At 36.1% G+C, this 25,112-nt stretch overlaps 9 protein-coding genes across 9 annotated transcripts; 5 read left to right on the forward strand and 4 right to left on the reverse strand.

Annotated features, from left to right (window-relative positions):
- Positions 1-540: 540 nt before the first annotated feature.
- On the reverse strand, positions 541-2,219 carry CLUP02_17916 (uncharacterized protein; the record flags this gene model as incomplete). The annotated part of the gene is made up of 3 exons (XM_049296820.1): positions 541-1,426; positions 1,478-1,930; positions 2,014-2,219. The coding sequence occupies 3 exons, from the start codon at positions 2,217-2,219 to the stop codon at positions 541-543; spliced, it is 1,545 nt and encodes a 514-aa protein (XP_049138044.1).
- A 511-nt stretch (positions 2,220-2,730) lies between these two features.
- On the forward strand, positions 2,731-4,022 carry CLUP02_17917 (cytochrome P450 monooxygenase; the record flags this gene model as incomplete). The annotated part of the gene is made up of 2 exons (XM_049296821.1): positions 2,731-3,518; positions 3,575-4,022. 2 exons carry the CDS (start codon positions 2,731-2,733, stop codon positions 4,020-4,022), a joined length of 1,236 nt encoding a protein of 411 aa, XP_049138045.1.
- A 648-nt stretch (positions 4,023-4,670) lies between these two features.
- Positions 4,671-6,589, forward strand: CLUP02_17918 (cytochrome P450 monooxygenase; the record flags this gene model as incomplete). The annotated part of the gene is made up of 3 exons (XM_049296822.1): positions 4,671-5,159; positions 5,220-5,783; positions 5,837-6,589. 3 exons carry the CDS (start codon positions 4,671-4,673, stop codon positions 6,587-6,589), a joined length of 1,806 nt encoding a protein of 601 aa, XP_049138046.1.
- Positions 6,590-7,546: 957 nt separating this feature from the next.
- On the forward strand, positions 7,547-9,064 carry CLUP02_17919 (ergosterol biosynthesis ERG4/ERG24 family protein; the record flags this gene model as incomplete). Its single annotated transcript, XM_049296823.1, has 3 exons — positions 7,547-8,165; positions 8,222-8,336; positions 8,389-9,064. 3 exons carry the CDS (start codon positions 7,547-7,549, stop codon positions 9,062-9,064), a joined length of 1,410 nt encoding a protein of 469 aa, XP_049138047.1.
- Positions 9,065-9,292: 228 nt separating this feature from the next.
- CLUP02_17920 (short-chain dehydrogenase/reductase) lies at positions 9,293-9,718 on the reverse strand (the record flags this gene model as incomplete). The annotated part of the gene is made up of 1 exon (XM_049296824.1): positions 9,293-9,718. One exon carries the CDS (start codon positions 9,716-9,718, stop codon positions 9,293-9,295), a length of 426 nt encoding a protein of 141 aa, XP_049138048.1.
- Positions 9,719-12,985: 3,267 nt separating this feature from the next.
- On the reverse strand, positions 12,986-13,443 carry CLUP02_17921 (short-chain dehydrogenase/reductase; the record flags this gene model as incomplete). The annotated part of the gene is made up of 2 exons (XM_049296825.1): positions 12,986-13,017; positions 13,053-13,443. 2 exons carry the CDS (start codon positions 13,441-13,443, stop codon positions 12,986-12,988), a joined length of 423 nt encoding a protein of 140 aa, XP_049138049.1.
- Positions 13,444-13,601: 158 nt separating this feature from the next.
- On the reverse strand, positions 13,602-15,220 carry CLUP02_17922 (uncharacterized protein; the record flags this gene model as incomplete). The annotated part of the gene is made up of 8 exons (XM_049296826.1): positions 13,602-13,642; positions 13,769-13,914; positions 13,971-14,248; positions 14,299-14,430; positions 14,489-14,571; positions 14,660-14,776; positions 14,915-15,009; positions 15,105-15,220. The coding sequence occupies 8 exons, from the start codon at positions 15,218-15,220 to the stop codon at positions 13,602-13,604; spliced, it is 1,008 nt and encodes a 335-aa protein (XP_049138050.1).
- On the forward strand, positions 15,161-15,745 carry CLUP02_17923 (biphenyl-2,3-diol 1,2-dioxygenase 2; the record flags this gene model as incomplete). Its single annotated transcript, XM_049296827.1, has 1 exon — positions 15,161-15,745. One exon carries the CDS (start codon positions 15,161-15,163, stop codon positions 15,743-15,745), a length of 585 nt encoding a protein of 194 aa, XP_049138051.1.
- Positions 15,746-16,001: 256 nt separating this feature from the next.
- On the forward strand, positions 16,002-16,230 carry CLUP02_17924 (uncharacterized protein; the record flags this gene model as incomplete). Its single annotated transcript, XM_049296828.1, has 2 exons — positions 16,002-16,038; positions 16,112-16,230. 2 exons carry the CDS (start codon positions 16,002-16,004, stop codon positions 16,228-16,230), a joined length of 156 nt encoding a protein of 51 aa, XP_049138052.1.
- Between the last annotated feature and the right edge of the window lie 8,882 nt (positions 16,231-25,112).

The following is a 25,112-nucleotide window of genomic DNA, read 5'->3' on the forward strand; positions in this document are numbered from 1 at the left end:
GGGTAGAGAAGACGCAGGCGCCCGAGAAAGATTCGGAAGACTGTTTACCCTAGGTAGTCTTGCAATAACGAGGAAGTCGAGTGAGAACGTATAGCTGCAAGACCACGGATTTCAGAATGGTCCTGTTCGCCGAGGACGGAAACATCCGAGAGCGAGAGCGACTTAATCAGCTTAGCTACGAAGAGTCAGTCTAGGTGAGCAGCTACCACATGGTCAGTCCCCCTTCTGACCCGCTACCCACGGCTTCCACGGAGTTTCAGCCCATGGTATCATTTCAAGTCACTCTCGTCATACTGCGATTTGTATTAAGATCTCAACTTTCAGACAGGGACCAGGACCCAAAAGCTCGTACGACAGGTTTTAACAAATGGATTGCTTACCGCTAGCGCTCACCTGACATGGAGTCAACTTGACGCCTGGAGGCGGATCACTAAAGCATGGAGATTATGACCAGGGTTGGCAGCGGAAATGCTCATTCTTCTAAGTTTTCTATATGTTTTGCGGAAGGAAAGAAAAAACATCAAAATCCGATGTTTTAGACTACGCTTTCAATGTCTCAGTGGAAAAGCACCATTTCCGATGCTTGGTCTCCGGCCGTGTTCGGATTTCCACCAATACATCCGAATTAGGCTTTTTCACCGACAGCATATTCGTATCGTCCTCTTTGGGTAGACCATCTGCGCCATCAGGGAAGGTGACGTCAAACGTAGAGAGAAACATCGCCGTGAATGTAATCATCTCGTCCACTGCAAGGTGCCTTCCGGGGCACAAAGTGCTGCCGCCTCCAAATGTCCGGTTTGCTGCTGGGTGTACCTTGCTCGGCCTCAAGAACCTTTCCGGCTCGAATGCGCCGGCATCAGCACCCCAAACATCTGGATCCGAGTGAATCGCCGTTGCCGCCATTTGGACTATGGCCCCTATCTTCAGGACATATTCGTCGCCTATTTCAACATCCTGGTGAACCAGAAAGGTGCCAGTCGAAGAACTGATGCATCGCAGAGTCTCATGGCAAATGGACATGAGAAGCGGGCAGCGTTTACGAATAGCGGCGACATCGAGTGTGGAGAAGTCCTCATCATGTGCGCATGGCTGAATGATCAGAGAAAGCTCCAGGCGAACCTTTTTCAGCAGTTCTTTATCTCTGGCAATACGCAGGATGATCCAAAAGACAGCAGGGACTGTGTTGATCAGGAATCCGGTCATGAGGCCAAGGCCATAGCGAGCAATGAACTCGGTCCCTCTACTGTGGTCCAGTGCAAGCCTGCGTGTACGCCGAATCAGTTCAGAGGCAGTATCTTCGGGAAATGAGTCGCCAAAGTATTCCGAAAAAGCGTCGACGATTTTTTGACGTGCCGCTGCTGGTTTCGTAGCCGTGATGGTGGGAAAAACACCCATCGTCAAAGCCTTGAGGCCATTCTCAAAGTCCCTGTGAAAAAGTCAATAAACGTTCTGGTAAGAAAAAGCTATGGGACTATACCAAAATGCCTGCAGCAACTCTTTGTTGTTAGCAAAAGGGCCGTCTGGTCCGTGAAGGGCCTTTGCAGTCGACATTGCGAAGATCTCTTGGAGCCAACTCTGGAGAGCAATGGTTCTTGGACCTTCGCTGATGCTGTTGACATGGTTTGCTAGGCCGTTGAAAATCTCGTCGTAAACCTCCTTCAGAGAGAGAGAACCCGGAGAGAGAAGTGAGTGCTCCATCACGTGGGCTTCCTGTCTTAGCGAACCTTTTTGCAACGGGTTTCTCAGCAACTCCGAGATGTCGGTCTGAGAAAAAGCAAATAGTTTCCCATAGACGATAGTGACGAAGGGAACATTGCCATCAACCTCTTTAGAGCGACGAGATATCAAGGCAATAAGTTCTGGTGAGTTGACGATGTACGTCTTCTGAGAGGCCAAATACACAGTCAGGATTGGAAGTTTGGTCGATGATCTGCTTGTAAAGTCAACAATCTGTCGAGAAAAACATACTTTAACAAGATCAAGGGTTTTAGTGCCCCATCTGTACTCACTTACCTCAGATAGATGTAATATGACACTCCATATCTCAGAAGCCCAAGTATATGACCTATGAACGGGACTGAAGCATTAACCAGAGGAGGCTCTTTTGGTCCCGGTCTAAGGGCCAGGTATTCAACCAAGCGTAAGAGAAGAAATGCTGCTGTAGGGAGAAAAGCTAGAGCAACTAACAACCGGCTCAGCTCAGTAACGTCTATCATCATGATGGATACGTCTTCAGCCTGGTAAAGCAACGAGTATGGTGTAAGATTGAAGAGTAAGGAGCTATAACACTGAGATCGCAGACCTTCCGCGGTACATTCATGATTCTATTTACATCTTCCCTTCGGACTCGGTTCGATAATGTGGAACTCGTAGGCTTCTAGCTACCCATATATTGCTCTCAACATCTATGCATAAGTCGAAATGACTAGTGTAGCCGTCTGTATGTGGTCAAGGATTATAATGCCCGTATCCTTGCCAGGGGTCGGTTCCTCATCCTAGCTACCGAGAACAGGTACAAGTCCGCCACCGGAGTGCCGTGTCAGCTCCAAAGAAGCGGTCTTATGAGCACACAGTGCTGCAAACTTCTATTTATTGCCTCCATGAGTCTCTTTTGAAAAGTATGCCCGATGTTACAAGAAGCATCTCTCATTGCCTGCCAGTACCATTTCCACGCCAGCGCTTCCGATCCTTGTCATACGCCAAGATATATGCACTCTTCTTTTCGCAACAATGCTCGTCAAATCTTACCCGAGTGGTGCGGCAGTCAATGGGTCGTTATTTGTTACGTTCTTGATTACATTTCTGCTCATCACTTTCTCCGTTCCTGCGTCAAAGTCCTTCATCCGGCTGGCCGGAGTCTTGGCTCTCGCGAGCTTGACTTACGCGCTCCAGCTCGCGTCTAGTGAGTGGATCGCCAATCCTCACTGGCGTTCCGCGATCGTTCCACTTTTATGGATTCAGTTCATGAGTGCTTCTGAGCTTGTCCTAGTCAGAAGGTGGGATGGCAGCTGGGAACCGGATGCCCGCACCAAGAGCATAGCTGGGTTCGCCCCATCTTCCGCCTCTCCCGCGGCCCGAACGTACGAATCTCTAATGCTGCTTTGGAAGCTCAGACGAATCGGCACGAGGTGGCAGGTCAGAAATGTTCCTGGATTACAACAACGGTCTCCACACCCCCCAGAGAGCCGGGTCGCATTCATCTTGAAACGATCTCTCAAGATCCTGGTTGCCTACCAGGTGCTTAGCCTCATGACGCAGGCCCCGCCTCCGGACCCGAATTTTGTCGGTCGCGACAAACAAGCGCTGGCGTTTCAGGGTCTCGTCAGGCTGTCGCAAGCGGACATCACCTTTCGCATCATTGGGACCCTGTCGTTCTGGGCCTGCACGGCTCTCATAAACCTACTCATGTTCGAAATTGCTTGCCTCGGATTCGTTGTCGTTTTTCTATGCAAGGTCGAGGACTGTCCTCCACTCTATGGGGATTTCTCATCTGCCTCAACCATTAGGGGCTTCTGGGGGTAAGTCGAACGCTACAATCTCGTTCCAGTCTATTTGCTGACAGTCTTCCACTCAGAACCACATGGCATCAATGTCTGCGTAGTGGGCTCACAGGCCATGCCGATGTCATTGAACACCACATTTTCCCATTCCGGCAAAGACTGGTTTCTAGATACCTTCGTATCTTTATCTCTTTCTTCATTTCTGGTCTGATTCATCATACTTCTGACATGGCAATGGGAATGACAGCAGAGAACGCCGGTGCTTTTACCTTCTTCTTGTTGCAGCCGATTGGAATCATCGCTGAAGATGCTATCCAGGCTATCTCAAAACAAGTGCCATTGTGTCGTTCGGCGTCTAGAGTTCGGGTCTTTGTCGGATACCTATGGGTTCTTGTGTTCCTTGCCTGGTCGACCCCAACGTGGTTCTATCCCCAGCAAAGGCTCGGATTGGATGCATCCGGACTTCTGCCATTTCATCCGAATTTGTTGAAGCAGTGGAATCTCCACTCCAATTTTCACTAGAATCAGTCTCTAAGTACCTTGTTATCGAAGAAACTCAATTGTCAGGCGGATAGAGTTTGGATATTTACCAGACTGGACGACTTCCTCTCATGGAACAGGGATGCACCCGGCCTTTCTCGAAGCGACTATCACATGCGCTAGCACGAGATCTAACTTACATTTCCTACCTATATTGACGTTTCCCGTTATGTATTGAGACTGTAGTAATACAAGCCAGCTTTGAACACCTCTTATACCCATTGCTACGTGCCATGATAGCTCGTGACAACTTCGGTCTCGGACCGGTGTGGCGGAAGGACCATAAGAATCATCATGCACAGCACGGTCCTCCCGTATTTTCCAGCCTGGCCTGCATTCCAGACAGTGTTGACAGTACGGATTGTAGTGTATTTGTGATTCATTGCCAAGGTTGCTATGTATTGTCGCTACTAGCCACAATTTGGGTCGTCTCGAAACCGATCATTGTAGGGCCAGGGTCCGATGATCAACAGGGCTATGCTCAGCCTCCCTTAAGCAAGCTAAAATTTATCTCGTTCGCTAGAAATCACACTTGTTGCGATTCCCTTCGATGCAGTCTATCTGACCGTGGTCTATGATTTTCCGTGGAATCAATCCTACTCGTCAACTCCATCCCGCAAAGTTCTCAACATGATCAAACACCTCTATCATGCGGCTTCTATCGTGCTGCAGTCACCCATCCCGGCGTTGATACTTCTCACCTCTACGCTTCTCTATTACATCTACTTGAAAGGCTTCCCAAGACCTCTCACTGGGATTCCATACAACGAGAGCGCTCTGAAAAGCTTCTTGGGTGACCTCCCTGCTTTCCAGCATGCAAGAAACCACGGGAAAGGCTTTACTGTGTGGATGCGCGACCTGGCCCAGAAACATAGGTCACCAATGGTTCAGGTCTTTCTGGGCCCATTTACGCCGCCATGTGTAGTTCTGTTTGACTATCGTGAAAGTTACGACATTGTAGCACGGCGAACAAAGGAGTTCGACCGTTGCCGAAGGGATGCAGAAACTATGTCGACCATTTTACCTGAGCATCATCTTTCGATGGTGTCAACTGACGCCAGGTTCAAAGGCAACAAGGACTTGGTGAAGGATTTGATGGCCCCAGGATTCTTAAACGAGGTTAGTCTTTCTGTCGACTTCAGTCAAGAAAGCTTTGGTCAGCTAAACTTGGCTACTTAGGTTTCTGCGCCCGAGATTTATAGCAAAGCGCTATCTCTCATAGAGCTGTGGAGTGTGAAGAGCAAATGGGCCGCAGGCCGTCCGTTCGAAGCCCATCACGATCTCCAGAACGCTGCTTTAGACATCATCATGTCTGCTGCATTTGGCGAGACAAGCAATGGCGGTGTTCTCCGGCAGCACATACTCCAGGAAACTGGCTATAGGCCCTTCCTAGTGCCAACAGATCTGAAAGAGCCCGCATGCTTCAAGAGTCTTGGGCTACCTACTGAGTACCAGCCTACTGTTGATATCACCCACTTTATGGGCAGAGTTGTCACGTCGCCCTTCCCAAAACAGTTTGCATGGCTGTTGAAGACTTTTACGAGTGTGAGCAGTGTATTTGTGAAGAAGGACTACTTCATCAGGAGCCAGATTCAAAAGGCAGTAGCATCGCTGAGCGACAAATGGCTCCAAGGAGAGAAGGCAGCCAAATCAGCTTTAGACTTCATCGTCCTGCGAGAAGTGACAGCAGCCAAGAAGTCTGGACGCAAACCCTCATTCACTTCAAAGAGATTGGAAGACGAGGTAAACTTTCTGATGTCCCCTTAGACGAGAAAACCATGCTGACTTCACAACAGTTGCTTGGATACATCGTCGCGGGTCATGAAACCTCTGCGTCCATCTTATCTTGGGCTGTGAAGTTTCTAGCCGACAATCAGAAACAACAGCATACATTGCGCAAACACCTCCAGGCAGTTTATCCAGCTGCTGTCAAAGAGAAGAGACAGCCAAGTGTAACCGAACTCACAAAGGTTGCAGCTCCGTATCTTGATGCCTTCCTGGAAGAGATTTTACGACTCTCACGGACAGCTTCAATTCTAACACGCGAGGCTGTTACTGATGCTATCGTGATGGGGAAGTTCGTGCCGAAAGGTACCACAATCTTCATCTTCACACAAGGGGCGAGCTACGTTCAGCCTTCTCTGAGCGTTGACGAACAGGTCAGAAGTAGAACTTCGCAAGAAGCCAAGCGAGTCCCAGACTGGCTTTCCGACGATGTAGGAAAGTTCTGTCCTGGGCGCTGGCTTGTACCGAAGACGGGAGCGAGCGGGTTCAGCGGAGAACGCGTCGGAAAAGAAGATAGCTGGACTTTATCTGACTTTGATTTTGATCCCCAAGCCGGGCCAATCTTGACATTTGGCGGTGGACCAAGAGGATGTTTTGGTAGACGTCTCGCCTATCTTGAGTTGCGCATGGTTCTTGCGTTGCTTGTGTGGAATTTCGTTTTCAAGCCATGCGCCGACAACCTTAGCACCTATGAGCTCAGGGAGAGCATAACTGTAGAACCCAAGGATTGCTACGTCAACCTTCAGACTTCAGATAACATGTAGATAAGAGTATCACAACTTCCAGGTTCAATCGTTCACTTCGAATAGAGTCACTGGTTTCTGACATTTCTTTTCAACTACAATGTTGCTGAAACCCAACTCCGCCAAAAGTCATCGCGCCAGCTCAATGGTACGCCCGTCTGGCCACTGCCAATCGTGGATTTTGTGAGCCACGGATGTTCACTTGAAGCCAAGGGCACATCAATTTGCATGAGAAGTTTAATTCATATGCTATTATTATTATTATCATCATGTTCTGGGCTGAAAGCGATCCCACATTGCTACGGGAGCTCTAGGCTGAGTTGGCCAAATTGCTGTCGCCGAGTCACATAGTCGCTTTCGGTTTCAATCCTGACCGGCGTGAGATAACGTTTTGTGAGTACCGCGCGCGGACCGCAAACCTTATTTCCTGCAAGATCTAGAACCCGCATGCCTTTGCCGATCTCCGCACGAATGAATCCGAGACAGACTCAGAGGAGAAAACGGGGACATGACCAGTTCTCCGCGTGCCGTGTATGGGATGACCCGATTCATGTGCTCCGAGGACTATGGAGCGACGCTATGCCAAACACCTGATCCCACTTTTGCACACTACCCTGGGCCCATGCTCCATCGGTCTTGATCAGCCTCCTGCTGAGTCTCCGAGCGCGCCAACCTAGGTTATTAGCATCCACAACGTTCCAGTCTCAGAGCGAGGCGGGCTGTTGGCAAGATTCTCCGATCGAGACGGCCCAATTTGGTAGCATTCAATGCCGAGGCGCCATGATAATTGACGACTACGTGACTCGAGGGCAAGTGTTGATGACATATATACATTTCAACACGAAAGATTATCAGACTTCTCCGAGCATTCAGCATCTGTACCATCACGAAGTTCAGGAAGTCGCGCCTTTCGCATTTTTACACATCTGTTCGCGTTTTTTTTCTTTTTCGTTTCTTTCGACATCGCCGACAATCAAGATGGAGTCTCTAGATGTTCCCTTGGCGCCTGAGTCTACTTTCGTGAGGATGAGAAAAGGTTACTCCCGATCTCGGCTTCAGCTTGAGCCCGCACAACGGCCAACATGGGGTAGATCAAGTCGAGGATCCTGGATACGCTCAGTCGGCTCACTGCTTCTTGTGATGCTTGCGCCGACCTTGGTCATCTCCACGACCGTAGCTATTTCTGCATTCCAAGGCTCTCTGTCCGACTTTCTGAAGGCTGCTTTGCAAGATGGATTGATTTCTGTCGTATGGTCAAATTGGCCATGCTTCAGTCTCAAGTCCACTGGAGTGTTTGCACTCTGGGTCCTCTTTCAAGGCATCCTGTTTCGATATTTGCCAGGCCCAATACACGACGGCCAGAGAAGTCCTGCCGGCCATCTATTGACCTATCGTACCAATGGGCTCAATGCCTGGTTCGTGACCCATGCATTTGCCGCTGCGCTTTGCTATTTCGGCCTCTTGGATCCTGCCTTCATCCCGAAGAACTGGGGTGGCCTGGTCCTCACAATGAATGCTGCTGGTCTCTTGCTTTCTGTCTTGGCCTTTATCAAAGCGCACTTCAGGCCAACCCATGCGGATGACCGAAAGTTCAGTGGTAAGCCAACGGTCACCATGTTTTTCCGTGGTCACACAACGACTAACATATAATAGGATCCATATTTTATGACTTTTACATGGGGATTGAGCATAACCCAAGACTTTGGGGCGACTTTGACCTGAAACTGTTCACCAATGGCAGACCGGGCATAATTGCATGGACACTCATGTAGGTTTCTACGAAGAATGGCGCAGCTTCACACAAGCTGACTCGAATCTAGCGATTTGTCCAACATCGCATATCAGTACGAGATCCACGGACGGATCGATCCCAACATTGTTCTTGTCACCATTCTGCACGCAGTATACGTCCTTGACTTCTTCGTTAATGAGTCCTGGTACTTGCGCACCATTGACATTGCTCACGACCACTTCGGCTTCTACCTCGCTTGGGGGTCCTTTGTCTGGCTCCCTAGCATGTATACCATTCAAACCCAATTTCTTGGGCTCTACCCAACAAGAACCTCAACTTTTCACCAGGTCGCCATATTCTCTGTCGGAGTTGCCGGGTACATCATCTTCCGGGCCGTCAACAGCCAAAAGGACAGGGTTCGTCGTTCTAACGGTGATTGCTACATTTGGGGGAATCCGGCAAAGGTCTTGGTAGCATCTTACAAGACTTCGGACGGCCAGAGTCATCAGAGCCTTCTTATTTGCAGTGGTTGGTGGGGCTGGTCGCGTCATGCCAACTACTTTGGAGACTTGCTTCTCAGTACAGCGATGTGCGCTTTAGTGGGATCTTCAAAGTGCTTGATATGGTTCTATGCGATGTTCATGACAATCTTGCTCGTACACCGATGCATTCGGGATGAGGCAAGATGCTCGGCCAAGTATGGGCCGGTTTGGGAGGACTACTGCAGAACTGTTCCGTGGCGAATCGTACCTGGAATTTGGTGAGACTAAACCTCTGTACCTCTAAATACGTAGAACACGTTATGCCTTTACGAGCTGGACAGGACAATTTGACTTCCAATACTTTTCTGACAGACTTTGCCGTATTATATTCGAATGAACTTGCAGTCCTAGAGCTGCACTCAGTTGAAGTTCGGTGCCTACTGGCTATCTGTGTTTTGAAGCTGAATCATCTCCAAACATTGGTTCATCGGTTGTAATTCTAAATTCTCTTCAGTCCATCCCCTCCAGCTCTGTCTCCGTCCACTCCCATAGCCTTTGTGCCAGCTTTTGGTTTGCCAGGTTTCCCTTTCCCACGGCCAGTTTTCCCACGGGAAGATAATATACTCCGCTCTTGACATCTGGGTGAACTGATGCCCACAACTGATTTTGAACTCCATTCTCCACACTGCTTGATGCCATTCTCATAAGGGGATACAACGCTTCAAGTATGTAGCTTGATGATTTCCAAGACTGTGCCCAGTTCGTATCTACAAAGCCTGGATCAACGACACAGACCTTGATCTTGGTTTGTCTCTTCGCCAATTCCCGGGCATACAAAATGACCGCGAGTTTGCTCTGACCGTATCTTGCCCATGCACCAACTTCACCAAAGTCTGTTTTGAGAGCATCAAAGACAATGCCCTGCGTCGGAGCCATCGAGGAAGCTTAAGAGCCCAAAAAGATGATTCGGGCGTCTGCTTCGGGTATTTCCAGCGCTTATACCCATTCAAATTAATCAAATAAATAAGTCAAATAAACAGTCAAATACAGGAATTTCAGCAAGTTAAATAATTAAATATTATAAGGCCCTATATTTAACGTATTTAATTAAATATAAAGTCGCCCGGAAAAAAGAAAATCCAGGGCCGGGCTAATTAAAAATTAATATTCTTAACTATACCCTATAGAAATTTATAATTAAGAATATAAATACTTAGAGCGGGATTCGAACCCGCGACTCCTTATTTATAATTATAAGTTTAGTATTATATTACTTAACTAAATAGATTACTAGTAATTATTATAAAAAAAAAGGGCCTAAGTATTATAGAGCCCTGAATTTAGTATTTTATTATATCTAGGAATTTAAAAACCCTCTAATGCCCCCTTTTCTTAATATTAATAAAACTAACGAAGTTACGTACTACTATTTTTAACTTTTTATAACTATTATAATTATTATTAATATTAATTAAATTATATATTAATTAATTTACTATATTATAATTAATTAATTAGTAATAAGGTATACGATTTTTAATATATAGTTATTATTTTAGATTATTTCGTAATTATAGACCCTAACTAACGCTAGTCTCGTATTATCGACCAATCTTAATAATTATAATAACCTCCTCGCTCTTTTAAAAATAATTTAAAAAGGGAGGATTTTTATTAATAATAATTTAATATTATAAAAAGGTATAAGGCTAAGGAAGTCGTAGATCCGCTTAGAGGAGGTCTTTATTTAAGAGATTTATAATAAAAATATTCGAAGCGAAGTCTTTTAGTTTTATTATTATTATAACGAAATAAGTATTATTACTTATTTTAAAATAGTAACTACGAGCTTAGTAACGGCTTATTTAAAGTTAAAATATTAAGTAATAGATCTAAGCTTTAGCGAGTCGTTATATTTATTAAAATCCTCTAAATACGACTTTATATTAAAAAGATAGAAACTTATTTTTAGTACTATTATAAAAGGTTAAATAATAAGAATTAAGGAATTAGTAATTAGGTATATTATTAATAATAATAGCCTATTTATAACTTTTTATAATCCTCACTTCTGGGCCCTTTTTTCTTAGTTAAATTATAATATTACTAACGAACTCTTATTATTATACGGAAATATAAGAAAGGAGCTAAGTAGGATCTTTACTAAGAAAAGAAATATAATTAAAGTAAAGATTTAGAGGTTAATAACGAAAGTCTACTTATTATTTAATTTATAAACTTTGTTAATACGGAATATTATTATTATTATTTTTATTTACTTTTTAAACGATACTAAGTAATAAATATAATACCTTATTACTCTATAATAATAGTATAGTACTTACGATAGGGCTAATATTACCTAGATTATAAAATTAGTAATAAATAATTAAGAATTAGGTAACTAAGTCGGAGTAGTTATTTATAATAATATTTTAAATAATAATACTTACTTAGGTTATTTATATCCTATATTATTTTATACCTATACTTAAAAAAATATTTTTAACTAGAAAATAAGGTATTACGGTTATACTCTTAACCTTGTTAATAAGGCCTTTTTATTTAGTAATAATAAAGAAGTATTTAAGTAAATATTAAATATATTAATTAATACTAAGTAACTTTAAAAAAATCTTAACTTTTAGTATATAAGGGGCCCTATTAGTAAGCTTTAGAACGTTATTAAATTTATTTACTTATTATTTTAATAATATAAAGCCTTTTTTAAAGTTAGTAATAAGACTAACGAGAACGATATATTTACTCTTTTTAAAGAGTTATTATAAAAGCTTATATTAATATTTAATAATAATATAAAGTAGAATTTAATATATTTTATAATATAGCGCTCTTTATAAAAGAGAAAGTAGATCTATACTTTCTTAATAACTAGTTAAGCTTATAAAGATCTAAAGTAATAGATCCTTATTAAGGACGTTTTTAATAATAACGATTAGTAATTATTAGCTAAGTTAAAGGCGGTACTTAAGCTATTTTATTTTTAAATAATAAGATACTAGGGCTAGGATAAAGGAGACGGTTATAGCTATTTATAAAAAGTAATAGTAAGTCTCGAGTACTTTATTAACCGTTTTAAAAAATAAAAGAAGTTATATAATAAACTTTTAAAAGAAAAATAGATTTTATAGCTTTTTAAATCGTAGTATTATAATCGTAGTTAATATAAATAATACTACCTTATTAGTAATTAGCTTATTATTAATTTATATCTTTTTTAACCTCTAACTTTAAGTAGTATCCTTTATTATATTTAATTTAAGTATATACTTAGGGAGTAAATAGAGCTACTTTTTAATAATAATTTTAACTCGTAAAAATACTTCTAACTATTAGTTATTAATACTTAATAGGTCCTTAATAAGTATTATATTAAGTTAGGTAACTCTTTACTCTATATCGTAGTAATTATTCTTTACCCTAAGTAAGGATTAAAATAGCTAGAGAAGAAGTAGGATATACCTAAATAAAGCTATTAACTATTTAATACGAAAAAGGGACTTTATAATTATTAATAAAAATAGTATATAAATAAGATAGTAAGTCCTCCTCTTCTTTATTATTTAAGTCCTTTTTTTTATTATAATAATTATAAGCTACTTTTAATATTCTTACGATTTTAGAGAGTATTATAAAAAATTCGTAATACTAATAATAATTAATATTTTAAATAATAAATATAGTAATTAACTACGTACCTAAGCTTAATTAATATTACTTATAAATTATCCCTTAGCCGGTCCTTAACTTAATTTAATAATAGATTAACTATTAGCTAACCTATTTAACGTTAAGTAAGCTTATATTTAATATTTTTATAATCTTTATAATAGTAATAGATTACGAGAGGATATTTAGTTTTACAAAATTAATTTTAATTTTATAGCGATTATTAATAAGATCTTTTATATTACAAGAGGTTTAATATTTTAAGAACTAGCTTTGTAGCGGTACTATAGAAGTAGGAGGTTAATTTTTTAATTAAAAGAGCTAATTAAAGTAAAGTCTATAAGTTAGTACTATAAGGACTTTTGCAATAGCTTTATTTAATTCTTAATTAAGAAATTAGTTAAATCTATTAATTAATTATTAAATAATTAAATATAGCGCGAGAAATGAGCTAAATAATTAAATACGAACCTTATATTTAATTTATTTATATAGGTATAAGCGCTGGGTATTTCAGTAGTATAGAGAAGGGTTGGACTCAGAAGCTTCGCAAGCAGGACAGATCCGATATAGTTAGTACCGAACTGTATTTCGTAGCCGTCCTCAGTCAGTCCGGGTGGTGCTGCGACGATTCCAGCGTTCAGCATAAGAATGTCTAGTCGGCTTAATTTCAGGCGAATAATACGAGCCGCCTTTCGAATCGATGCAATTAAAGTGAGCTCCAGATAAATGAACTCGATGGATGCATTTGGAGCCTCGTCCTGAATTTCCTTGATGGTCCTCTCTGCAGCGGCGGCATTTCGTGCAGCAAGCCATATCTTCTCGGGATCATAACGCGCGTATTCCAGTACTGCCTGTCGCCCCAGGCCACTTGTTCCTCCAGTAACCAGAATGACTTTGCCCTTAATCGAAGGCAAAAGCTCGGAGCGGTTGAAGGCAGGTTTCGCCCTGGGCCATAGAAGGGAACTCATGATAACTAAAGATATCAAAGCTCGGGTGACGGGGTAAGGCGATTGGCGAAAGAGTAAGATACGTAATCAAACAGAGGGAATCAGGCACGAGGACAAATGCTTCCAAATATACTACTTTTCAAAAGGATCTAGAACGCAGCAGTAACTTTTGGGTTCATCTACCGCTGAATCGTACAGCTTCCCATCGGATCGGCTCGGGCTTCCCAATACGTTGCCACAAATAGGTTCAGTGATTGACAGGGATGATACATGAGGTGAATTCGAGGCTAAGTAACAGGACTAACTAGGCATTCTTTCCTTTTGGCCGAGGTCAGTGTCATGGAACATGCAAGCTTGGAGGCTGCATGGGCTCTCTGGCCGATGATCCTTGCAGCCGCCTGCAGAGGCTTAATCCGAGGCATGGATGAGTAGTCTATCTTGCTCCATAGATGGCCTGGCGGAGTTTGACACTTGGAGCCTTGCAATCGAAAGCTTAGGGACAAACTTCAGATTTCTCGATTACGGGTACACGTACTATTTACGGTTACTTCATCGCATTTCCCGCCTTGATCCATAGAGAGGATATGATACACATTCCAACAATCCATACGAGACTTCTCAGCGGCGCCCATTTGCGATTGTCCTGTAATTTGACGTAGATGAGAGTGTATGCCGCTCTGGAAAAGAGATATGTCAGAGACAGTACATCCAGCGTTGGCTTGCCAAACCCCGCCGAGTTCGCAGCTACAACACCTGCAGCGTACAGACCCAGGGTCTCAGTCGCATTGTCGTGGGCAGCTTTGGCACGTTGAATTCTCTGGCGAATCTTGAAGTATCTTTGTCAGCTATGTGATGAAGGTTCTAAGCACTACTTACCCTTTTGTCGAGACTCTCGTCGCCTGACACAGCGTCTAGGAGCCTACGAGGCTCGGCCACGTCATAATTGTCACCCGTAATTGTATTGGCGTAGACATGTGGGATGAAAGCAAGCATGTAAGCCAAGGGAACCTATGAGTAGAGTAAGTGGCTTTTATCTTGCTAGCGGTTTCCGAACGGAAATGCTAACCGAATAGTATGAGAGGTTCGACTCAGCAAGCCCAACAAGAGACGTCATGTTGACAACGTGAATGCGGAAATGAATTGAAAGGGCTGTCTGGTGTAGGTGGTTGACGAGAGGAGAACAAAATGCCCAAGTGGTCACGGAGTATCATGCAATAAATTCACGATTCCATCGCACACTCGTCATTTGGTGATTGAGTCCGTGTCAGCCGGCGAGTCAAATCAACGAACCCCACGGTCCACCAGGTTAGATGGAGCCGGACTTCATCGCTGTGCCCGGAGCCGAGATTGGGGCCTGTGGATATCGTCTGAGGTTTGTAACTCTATCTTACATTGGACGTGCGTGAACAAGGCGATACCGAGACCGAGGCTAGGCCAAGATATACTCAAATGAAGAACAGAAATAAGTACTATCACGGGCGTTATTCGTCACCAGACTTTGGGCGAATAAGCGAGTTTGGGAGCACGATTTCGCCGAAAACTTCCGACTGATATATGAAACAGCTCATATATCTTCGTTGCTCGACACTATACCATCGATACATCCAGCAGACAATCGCCTTTGTCACCTTTTGCCTCTTCAATAACAGACTTCTTTTTTCCTTCTTTTGGCCGAGCCTCACAACTGGAGAATCTTGTCTCTAGGTTCTTGATCACAATTTTCACTACCGATTAAGACATGGATCAGGATTTTAGCCAAAAGAAAGGGCTCGTCAAGAGCCCGAAACGAGTGGGACATGTCGTCTTTAAGACCAACCAGTTTCGTGTAATGGTAGACTTCTACGTCAGTTTCTTGGGCTGCATTGTGGCTTTCGAAAATGAGGCTCTGTCCATTCTACGCTTCGATGACGAAGACGATCACCATCGCGTTGCGATTGTTGAGCTTCCCGGCTTGAAGACTGCCGAACCGCAAGCGACAGGCTTGGAACATGTCGCCTTCTGTTACTCGACGCTGGCTGATCTTCTGTCTACTTACCAGACGCACAAGGCCAATGGCATTACTCCTTATTGGTGTGTCAACCATGGCCCGACCACAAGTCTTTATTACAAAGACCCAGACGGCAACGGCGTCGAACTCCTTGTAGACAACTTTGACACAATTCAAGAAGCAAACGATTTTATGGCATCATCTCTTTTCGTAGAGAACCCCATTGGCACCGAGTTTGATCCGGACGATGTTGTCAGGAGATTGGAACAAGGAGAGAGCGAGAGTGCACTGAAGCGAAGGGTCGAGATAGGACCACGGAAAGCGTTTGGATGCTGAAGTGTATGAAAGCCGGAAGCATGTAGGCGGACGAGGGTCGCGGGATCACCCAGAGATTCGATTAGACGCACATTAATATTTCGACGCATGCTGTCACGAGATATGGATGTGGTTAATGCTGCCCACATGGAGTGGGCCCGCTTTTTGTGAAAGTTATGAGCCCAGCTCCTATCCGCTATTGCCACAATGGTTAAGTGCCGCATTATCTATAGGTCGTGTACTTAAAAAAGCGAAAGACGACTGTTTGAGTCTCTGTATGGGCATGGTTTTTTTAGCTAGTTTGCCACTTACGGGGCTGAGGCATAGTATAGATACTAGGTTTTCTGACTGGTCTGCTACCTGTGGGGCTGAGGCTGCTATCTGTAGGGCTGAGGCGTAGTATAAATATCTATTATATGGATAACGGCTCTAGGCGTCTGGGGGGTATGTTACGAGATATAGATATAGTTAATGCTACCCACATGGAGTGGGCCCGCTTTTTATGATATATTACGTAATAGGGATAGTAATCGTACTTTATAAAGTGCCCGTTACGTACTGAATTACGTATTTATCTTAGATATTATATATATAGACCTTTTCTTTTTATCTATTTCTATTTTAATAGTTAAGTTACTTTTATTATACTCTATATACTTATTACTACGTATTATAACTTATAATAGTTATAAGCCTAGCTCTTAATTAAGACCTTATATTATAATAACGTACTTATTAATACGATTTTTATCATTTTTTTAAAATAATTAACTTACTTATACCTATTTTAGCCTAAGCTAAATTAACTAGTTATAATAATTAAATTAAATAGTTTAACGTACTTTATACTATAAATAAGGGCGTTAGGGTTTAGAAATACGTTAACTTAGACGCTTTAAATTTTAATATATTCCTTAACCCCTTTATAATACTTATTTTACTCTTAGAATTCGGATAATTAGTTATAACCTATAATAAAGAAGAACTACGAGCCTACTAGGCCCGTTATAAGGCGTTTAAAAACGACTAAAGAAACTAAAAAATCCTCTATTAATAGCTTTTAAATATAACTCTTAATACGAACCTTTTAACTTCTTTAAGTATAAGTAACTTATAAAACTAAGCCGGGTTTCTTTTTATAAAGCTAATTATATTACTTATTTTATATAAATAAATTTATTTTTATACTATACTTATAAAAAGGATTTATATACTTAAGAGTATTTAAAAATAATAAGAGCTCGATATTAAATATAAATAATTTATAGCTTATAAACGTAATATTATTAATATATATATTCAAGTCCTCGCTTAGTAATTAGTAAAATTAATTAACGCTATACTATATAAATACGTATTTTAAAAAGTTATTAAGAACGGCGCTAAGTTTAATATATAGCGAATTATTAAATATTTAAAATAGGAATTTACGCCCCCCGAACTAGTAATAAGAAATGCGGTTCGAGAGGAATATTAATAAGCCCTTAATAAAATAAAGACTAAAATTAACTTTTAATACTAATATAAAGAGTAGTAATTTACTTATTTCTAAGCTAAAACGTACGATATTTTAGAAATTGGTAAAAAGATTATTATACTTAACTTTTTAATTATAGTTAAGTCTAAACTTAACTTTATATAAAGCTAACGTATATATAAGACCTTTAGCGAATTAATAACCTTCGGAACGTATATAAGGACCCTCGAGGAGATTACGTATATATTTAGCTTAGTAACCTAGGATATATATACTAAACAACCTTTAGGTTAAAGAGGGGCTTATTCTATTTTTATTAAACGCTCTAACTTAGTTAATAATATAAATAATAAAAGTAACGTTATATACCCTTATAATTACGTATACCTATAGCGCCTTATAACGTACTAAAAATTAAAATAAGTACTTATAAACTAAAACGCTAATAGGTTATTAATACGAATACTAAGGAGTTATATAAAAGAAGTCCTTCTTATTATTAAATTAAATAAGTAGAAATTACTTTATAATAAGCTTAAGAAAGCTAGTTAGCTAAGGAACAATAGAACCCCTAAGAAACCTAGGTTTTTAAAAAAATCTTTTAACTAACTTATAGCGAGCTTATTAATAGACTAGGACGAGGGTTATATAGTTATTATATTTATAAAAAGTTAGGACTTAGAAATAAATATAATTTTTAGTGTCCCTATAAGTAGCGCTTACCCCTTTTTTTAAAATATAATAATAAATAGCTATAAAATAATATATTTAGTTAATAATAAAAGCTTATTTAAACCCGAGAGTTACGTATTATTAAGGAATAAAAACTACGTTAAATTAAGAACTATTATATTACTTATTATTATACGTAGTACTCGTATTATAAAGGGCGTTTCAAATAGACCTAAGAGAAAGGGAACTTACGATTTAAAGCTTTAGAACGTTACTTATATTAAGGGATTTTATATTAATATAGTCTTAGAGATTTTATTAAATAGAAGCGTACTTTAGTACTACGGTCTAGATTATACTTTATAATAGGGAACGCTTTATAAAAGTACTATTAAAAAGTAGCTTATTTAAAAGAATAATCTAGTCTTTTTTAAATATAAGCTTTTTTAATCCTATCCTTTTTCTATAAACCTTAAGTATATTTTATAGACCTTAGTTAGTATTATATTACTAATTAGTTATAGAAAATTTTATTACTTATATTAACGTACTTATAAGAGGTTTAATAGCGCGCTCTTTTAGTACTTTAAAATAAGTTATTTTAGACCTAATACTCTTTATTAATTATTATATAAGACTTAAGGTATATATATTAAACTTTTATTATAAGTTAAGTATAAAGTATATGTATTATTTAAAGCTAAGATAGTAGTCTTAAAAGGACTATTTTTAAAAAGAGCCTTACGGCTATAGTATTATATATATTAAGATCTCTTTTATTTCGAACTATTTCTTAGTAAATAATAATATATACTTATAGTTTTTAACAAATATAATAAGTAGCTTAGGGGGTTCTTTTTAAAAATAAAAATAGAAGAGAAAGTACTTTTTATATTATAAAGCCTTAAGGTAGCGATTTATTATTAAAAAAGGATTCTAATTTACTTTTTTAAAAATAATAATAAGACCGCTTTCTTAATTATAAACGTTACATATATATATAAAACGTAGTATAGCGAGCTAGGAATCGGAATAAAACTTCTATTTTTATATATAAAAGAACTTATAAGTAACGCTAAAAAAGTAGGTTAACTCGTAATTACTAAAGCTTATAAGATATACCTTTTTATAAACCTTTTTACGAATTTATAAAACGAAATAGTACTAATAGTAATTTTTATTTATAATATTACCTTACGGGAGGTTAATAAAGGAGATTTGCTTATTATAATAGAAATTAATTAATAAAAGCGGTATTAATACTAATAATAAACGGGTTACTAAGTACGGGATTTTAAACTAGTTACCTTATATCTTAGTAGCTTCTATATATATAATTATTAAGTATACCCTTTTTATAAAGATTGTAAGAGGGGTATATATTAAAAAGAGTTTAAAATACTTTTTTATAAGTATATAAAATACTTAGTTAAATATATATTAAAAATATATAATTTATATAGGGTCTAAGTACTTATACTTAAATAAGTATTTATTATAAAAAATATTAGGTTTAATAAAAAAGTTTTTTATAATCCTATATATAAAAAATGAGCTATCGTAGGTAAGTAAGTAAATTTAATAATCTAAGAGATATAAGAACTTTTTAATACTAATAATAAGTTAGTTCGAGTATTTAAGGAAATAGATCTAGACTTTAGAAATACTAGTACTTAAAATAATTTTATAGTTAAGGATAGTATTATTATTAAACTTTTAACTATTTAGGATGCTAAGTAATTAATAAATATACTTTAGAGTACGGTAAATAAGGCTAAAGAGGCTAATATAGTCTTATTATTATTACTAACCCCTAAAATAACCCCCTTATACGAGCTTAGGGGTAGGGATAAAAAAGGGGATATAGTAACTAAGTTATAAACGGCTTTGTGCAGTTTATAATCTTTTTTATAAGCGCTTATATATATTATAGAGGTTTTTAAGCTTTTAATTCTTAACGGCTCTTAATAAAACGTTAGAGTACGTAATAAACGAGGTATCAATTACGAGGAAGTAATTCTTAATACTAAAGTTAATATTAATAAAGAACTTTTATAATAAACCTCTATTGTTATATAAGAACAGAGCTTATAAGAACTACTTTATTAAGTACTAAGTAAAGCTCTATTAAGTCCTAGATATCTAAACCGGGCCCGTAGACCTCTATAATACTTTAATAATAGTATTTTCGTAACGTTTTTATATTTAAATATAAAAAATAGCGATTATTATAACCGTCTCTAGGACTACTTTTTTTTTATGTTTATACTTAATTAATAGAAAGTTATAAAGGAAAGTAGTATAGGATATATAATATTTTATTAAGTAATAAAAGGAGTAGTTTATAGGACTTACTTAGAGCGCTTTAAAAGAGTTTAAAAACTACGACTTATTAAAATTAATTCCTAAAGTTTATTAAAGAAGTTTAGTAATATTAAATATCTCTTATTATAATTATAAAAATTACTTAGGGATATTATAGATATAGAAATAAAAAAGCTAAGGGATATTAGTATATAAGAAGAAGTTAACTATAATCCTAAATAAGGGATCCTATTTTTATTAAAGTAAGTATATATTTATAAATACGACGTTAATAATAAGGTTAGCGAGGTAAAAGTATATATATATATAAGAGGGGATATATAACTACTTAACCTTTTATAAAATACGTACACTTTAACGCTTATTATAAAGGCCTTTAGGCTTATAATAGTAATAATTACTTAATTCGACTTTAAGGTAGATTAGTATAATATTATTAACGTATTTTTTAATACGCTTTTTAAGAGCGAGAAGTTAGTAATTATTAAACTCTTAGAGGGATATAAGGTTATTAATAAAATAAGTAAATTTTAACGCGCTCTATATAGCCTCTAAAACTTATTAATTCTCTGGTTCTAAACTTTTATTTTTATACTCCGTAATATAAATATAATATATAATTATAAAAAGATCTATATTTATTAAACCGTAAATAGGAAAGTAATACTAATATTTTATATTAATAATTTTATTATTTTATATTATTAAAATAATTAAAAGGCGGCTTAGGGGATCGTTAATAATATAAAAAAATATATTAACTTTAAAAAGAATAAATTAATTAATTACTTCCTTAGAGTACGGATTTTATAAAACCGTACTATTCGTAAGGTTTATTTTATTTATAATATATATATTAAGCGAGTTACTAAGTATTTTAATTTTATAAATTTACTATATTTAGCTACCCCTTTTTTTAAAAAAGAGTTTAAACTAAACGAGGGGTAAGTAATAAAGGAGGAAATAAAGAGCTATTAAAAGAAAGTTAAGAGTATACTTTATATAGTTATTATAATTAGACTAAACGTTATTTTTATTTATTTATAATTATTACGGTTCTTAACTAACCTAAGCGCAACCTATATTAAAATAATTAACTACTATATTTAATATTCTTATTTAACGAGATATTTTATACTCTATTATAATAATATACTAAGTACGCAATTATTACTTTTAGCTAGAAATACTAGCTTTATAAATAACGAAGTAATACGCCGATTATTTTAGGGATATATAATATTCCTTTTTAGTAGCCTAATTTAATAGAAATTAGTATACTAAGCGACGGTTATAATATTAATTATTAAAACTAAGCTTCTTTATCTTAAAGAAATTATAAAAAAAACTATAGTTCTAAAGCGCTTTTTTTTAAAATATTACCCTTAACCTAAGAGAAATATAGTTAGTTAATTATAATAATTAGTAAACGATTTAACTTATTATAAGAAAAGGAGAAAAAATAGTTATTTAACTTTACTATATTAATATATAAAATATATAACTAAGATAAGAGTATGCTAAAAGTAGCTTCGAGGTTATTTATATATTAATAAAAGATATATTAGTAAATAGACTTATTAAAAACCTTTTATAAGCTAAGTTTAAATATTTTTATATACTTTTTAATTTTTATAATACGCGAGAAGTTATTATAAATAGCTAAAATAGTTAAAAATAATTAATTTAAGCTATGCTTAGAAAAACTTAATATTTAAAAATAGATAATAAACGGAACTTAAAGTGCGGCCCGGAGGCTTAAAATAAATAAAATAACCTTACCCCGTAGGGTATATATATATAAAAATAAGACCTGGGCTTATACTTACTATTTAAACTCTTAGTTTACGAAGTACGTAATTACTAAGAGTATAGTATTATTAAAGAGGAGGGTTAGTACGTATATTAAAAAACGTATTTTATATACCTCGAAATTTATAAAACTAAGAGTAATAGGGGTAGTAGGGGGTACGGGAGTTAAAACGATTATTAAATTAATAACTTAAGGTATAAAAACGGGTAATATAATAAAAAGTTAGTTATAAATAATTATAATAAGTATAAGAGAGGACCGGGGGCGCGTATTAAAAAAGTCCTTTATATAAAAACTAATATAGTTCTTATATATTTTTTAATTATTATATATTTAGCGGACGATATTACGAAGCTTAGTAATATTTTATTAAAATTATAATTAAAAGTACGCTTCTTAATGATAAAAAAGGATAATATATTTATAAAAAAGGGAGCGCTATTTATAATAGCTTTAATAAAAGCCTAGGCTATTAGTTATAAAACGATTAATATATTAATATACCCTTTAACTAAATAGCTATTAAAGTAGTACGTATACTAACTATTACTTTTTATAAAATAATAACTACTATCCTTAATATTAATATACTAAAGGGCTATTTTAAAATAAAATAAATATTAAATCTCCCGTTCTTTAAAAGCCTCTTTTTTAAGCTTCTTAAGGACTAAATATATATTAAATAGGCCTAGAATAATATAGAGAACTATACTTATTATAAAAAGTACCTTAGCTTCTTAGTCTTCTTTTTTACTTTTTACTACCTTTTTAAAAAGAGCTAGTTTTATATTTTTTAAACTTTAAAATTATATTAAATATAAACTCCTAAAATAATAAGTATATAATATACCCTTTTTAAAAAGCTTATTATCCGAACTAGTCTTATTCTTATTTTTAAATTCTAAGGGGGGGATAGGTAAAAGCCCGTTAGAGCTCTTATTATTACTATTTATTTTATTATTATCTATAAGAGATTAGGCTATGAGCACTTAACTAGCGAGGCTATAATATAGGTATAGGTATATTATAAAACTAAAGCTTATAAAGTCCTTTATAAAAGCTCTACTTCTTAAAAAGTTCTTTTATAATACGATCTATATATTAGTTATTAAGTTATTAGCGTCTTATTACTAATTATATCCCGAATTTATTATAATTACTCCCCCTTTACGTAACTTTAGTCCTTAAAATTATTACGTAATATCTTTTTTTAACGCTAATAATAAAGCTATTAACGTCGTTATTCGTAATAAATTCCGTAAGATATTAACAATATCCGTTTTTATTTAAAAATAAGGTATTACTCCTATTTCCTTATTTAACGGATACCTTATTATTATTATTTAATAATAGCGCGCTGACTAGTTACTAAGTTAGTAATATATATTTATAATAAAATATTCTAACTATTATAATATATAAGAGCCCGCTTAACCTCGTAGTTATTATTATCACTAAGCTATTAAGTATAATAAAAGATTTTTCCTCCGTTATTAGTTACGTATTTATTTTTTTTTCCCTCTTTTTATTTAGTAACCGTTTTACGAATTCTTTTTAATATAACTATACTTTTTCTTTTATAATATTCTAATTCCGTATTGTTTCTTAATTACGACTCTCTTATTATACTATTATTAAGTATCTACCGAAATATTTACTATTTTACGTATTTAAAATATACTTAATATAAAGTATAATTTTAAAAAGGGCTTCCGCAATCTGCGTAGCGGTACTCTTTATATACGCTATTTAGCTAGCTTATATTATAATATCGACGAGCTTATTTATATTACTAGCGCTCACGTTACTAAGTATATTATTTATTAAATTAATAAAAAAAAGTATTTTACTATAAGTTATCGAGTCCTTACTAATCCGTTACTAAAATATTAACTAATAATATTTCTTAAGTTCTTAAAGAGCTATATAGCGCCGCTTAGTTTATTTAGAATACTTTTATAAAGTTCTATAATACTAAGGAGTAAAGTAGTTTTAACTCCTATAAGTATAACTACGTTCTTTATACTTTTAGCTATATTATTAATATATAAAAAAAGGTCGTTATTTATATCGCTAACTTATTAATAAGTAATAAAATAAAAAAAAGTCTATTTTAAATAAGCTACTTTTTAAGAGCTCGCTACTAACCGTAAGTATCTAAACTTATTAATCTCAATTATAATAAATCGTTAGCGATCGTTTAGTAAATTTTCTTTTTATTAACTTAAATTTCTCTTCTTAAGCTAATATCCTTAATACTAATAATAAGACTAAGATTATCTCTTATTTTAATTATTTTTAGCTAGTTTACTTTCGTAGTAATAGCTATATAACTATTTTATAAAATAACCTTAACGCTCTAGCTTAATATTATAAAAAGACTCCTAAGGGCGTTACTATTACGCATATTTAAAAGTTTTTTTTTATTTTTATTTTTTTTAAACGTATTACTAAGTTCTTAGTAAATAAAATACTTATTTATATTGTTATTATATATAGCGCTACTTTTATTTCTTATAATCCTAAAACTTAAACTTTTATTAAAAAACGTACTCTTATTATTAATTATATTCTTAATAATAATAACGAGCGGGACGACTTCGGGTTTAAGTTTAATAAGTCTTAGTATAAAGATACTAAATCTAAAGAGCTTAGTAATAATTTAAAAAATTCTTTTTTTAGCGTTATAATAAATATTATTACCTTAATATTAATAACTCGCCGACCCCTATTTATAACGCTCTTTTTAGTATAAACGAGGGTACCCTAGCCCTTAGTTATATTATTTTAAATTTTAATAAAACTAATATTATACTCCTCCCGCTCTAAATAAAGGCTCTATAATAGCTTAATAAAGTTATTACTTATATTAAATTAAAGCCGTAGGTCGTAATAAGTAGTTTAATGTTAATAAGTTCTTTATAAATATTAATATTACTAAGGTCCCTTAGCTTAATTAGGATTATAAGAGTATTACTTTAAATAACGTCCCCTATCCCCGACTTATTATTAATAATAATAGCGTTATGCCCCCTACTTTACTTTTTATTTTATTTCTTATTATAGCTCTTATTATACTTTTTATTATAGCTCCCGTTATG

This window comes from Colletotrichum lupini, chromosome 10 (genome assembly GCF_023278565.1).
Source record: "Colletotrichum lupini chromosome 10, complete sequence".
Lineage (NCBI taxonomy): Eukaryota > Fungi > Ascomycota > Sordariomycetes > Glomerellales > Glomerellaceae > Colletotrichum > Colletotrichum lupini.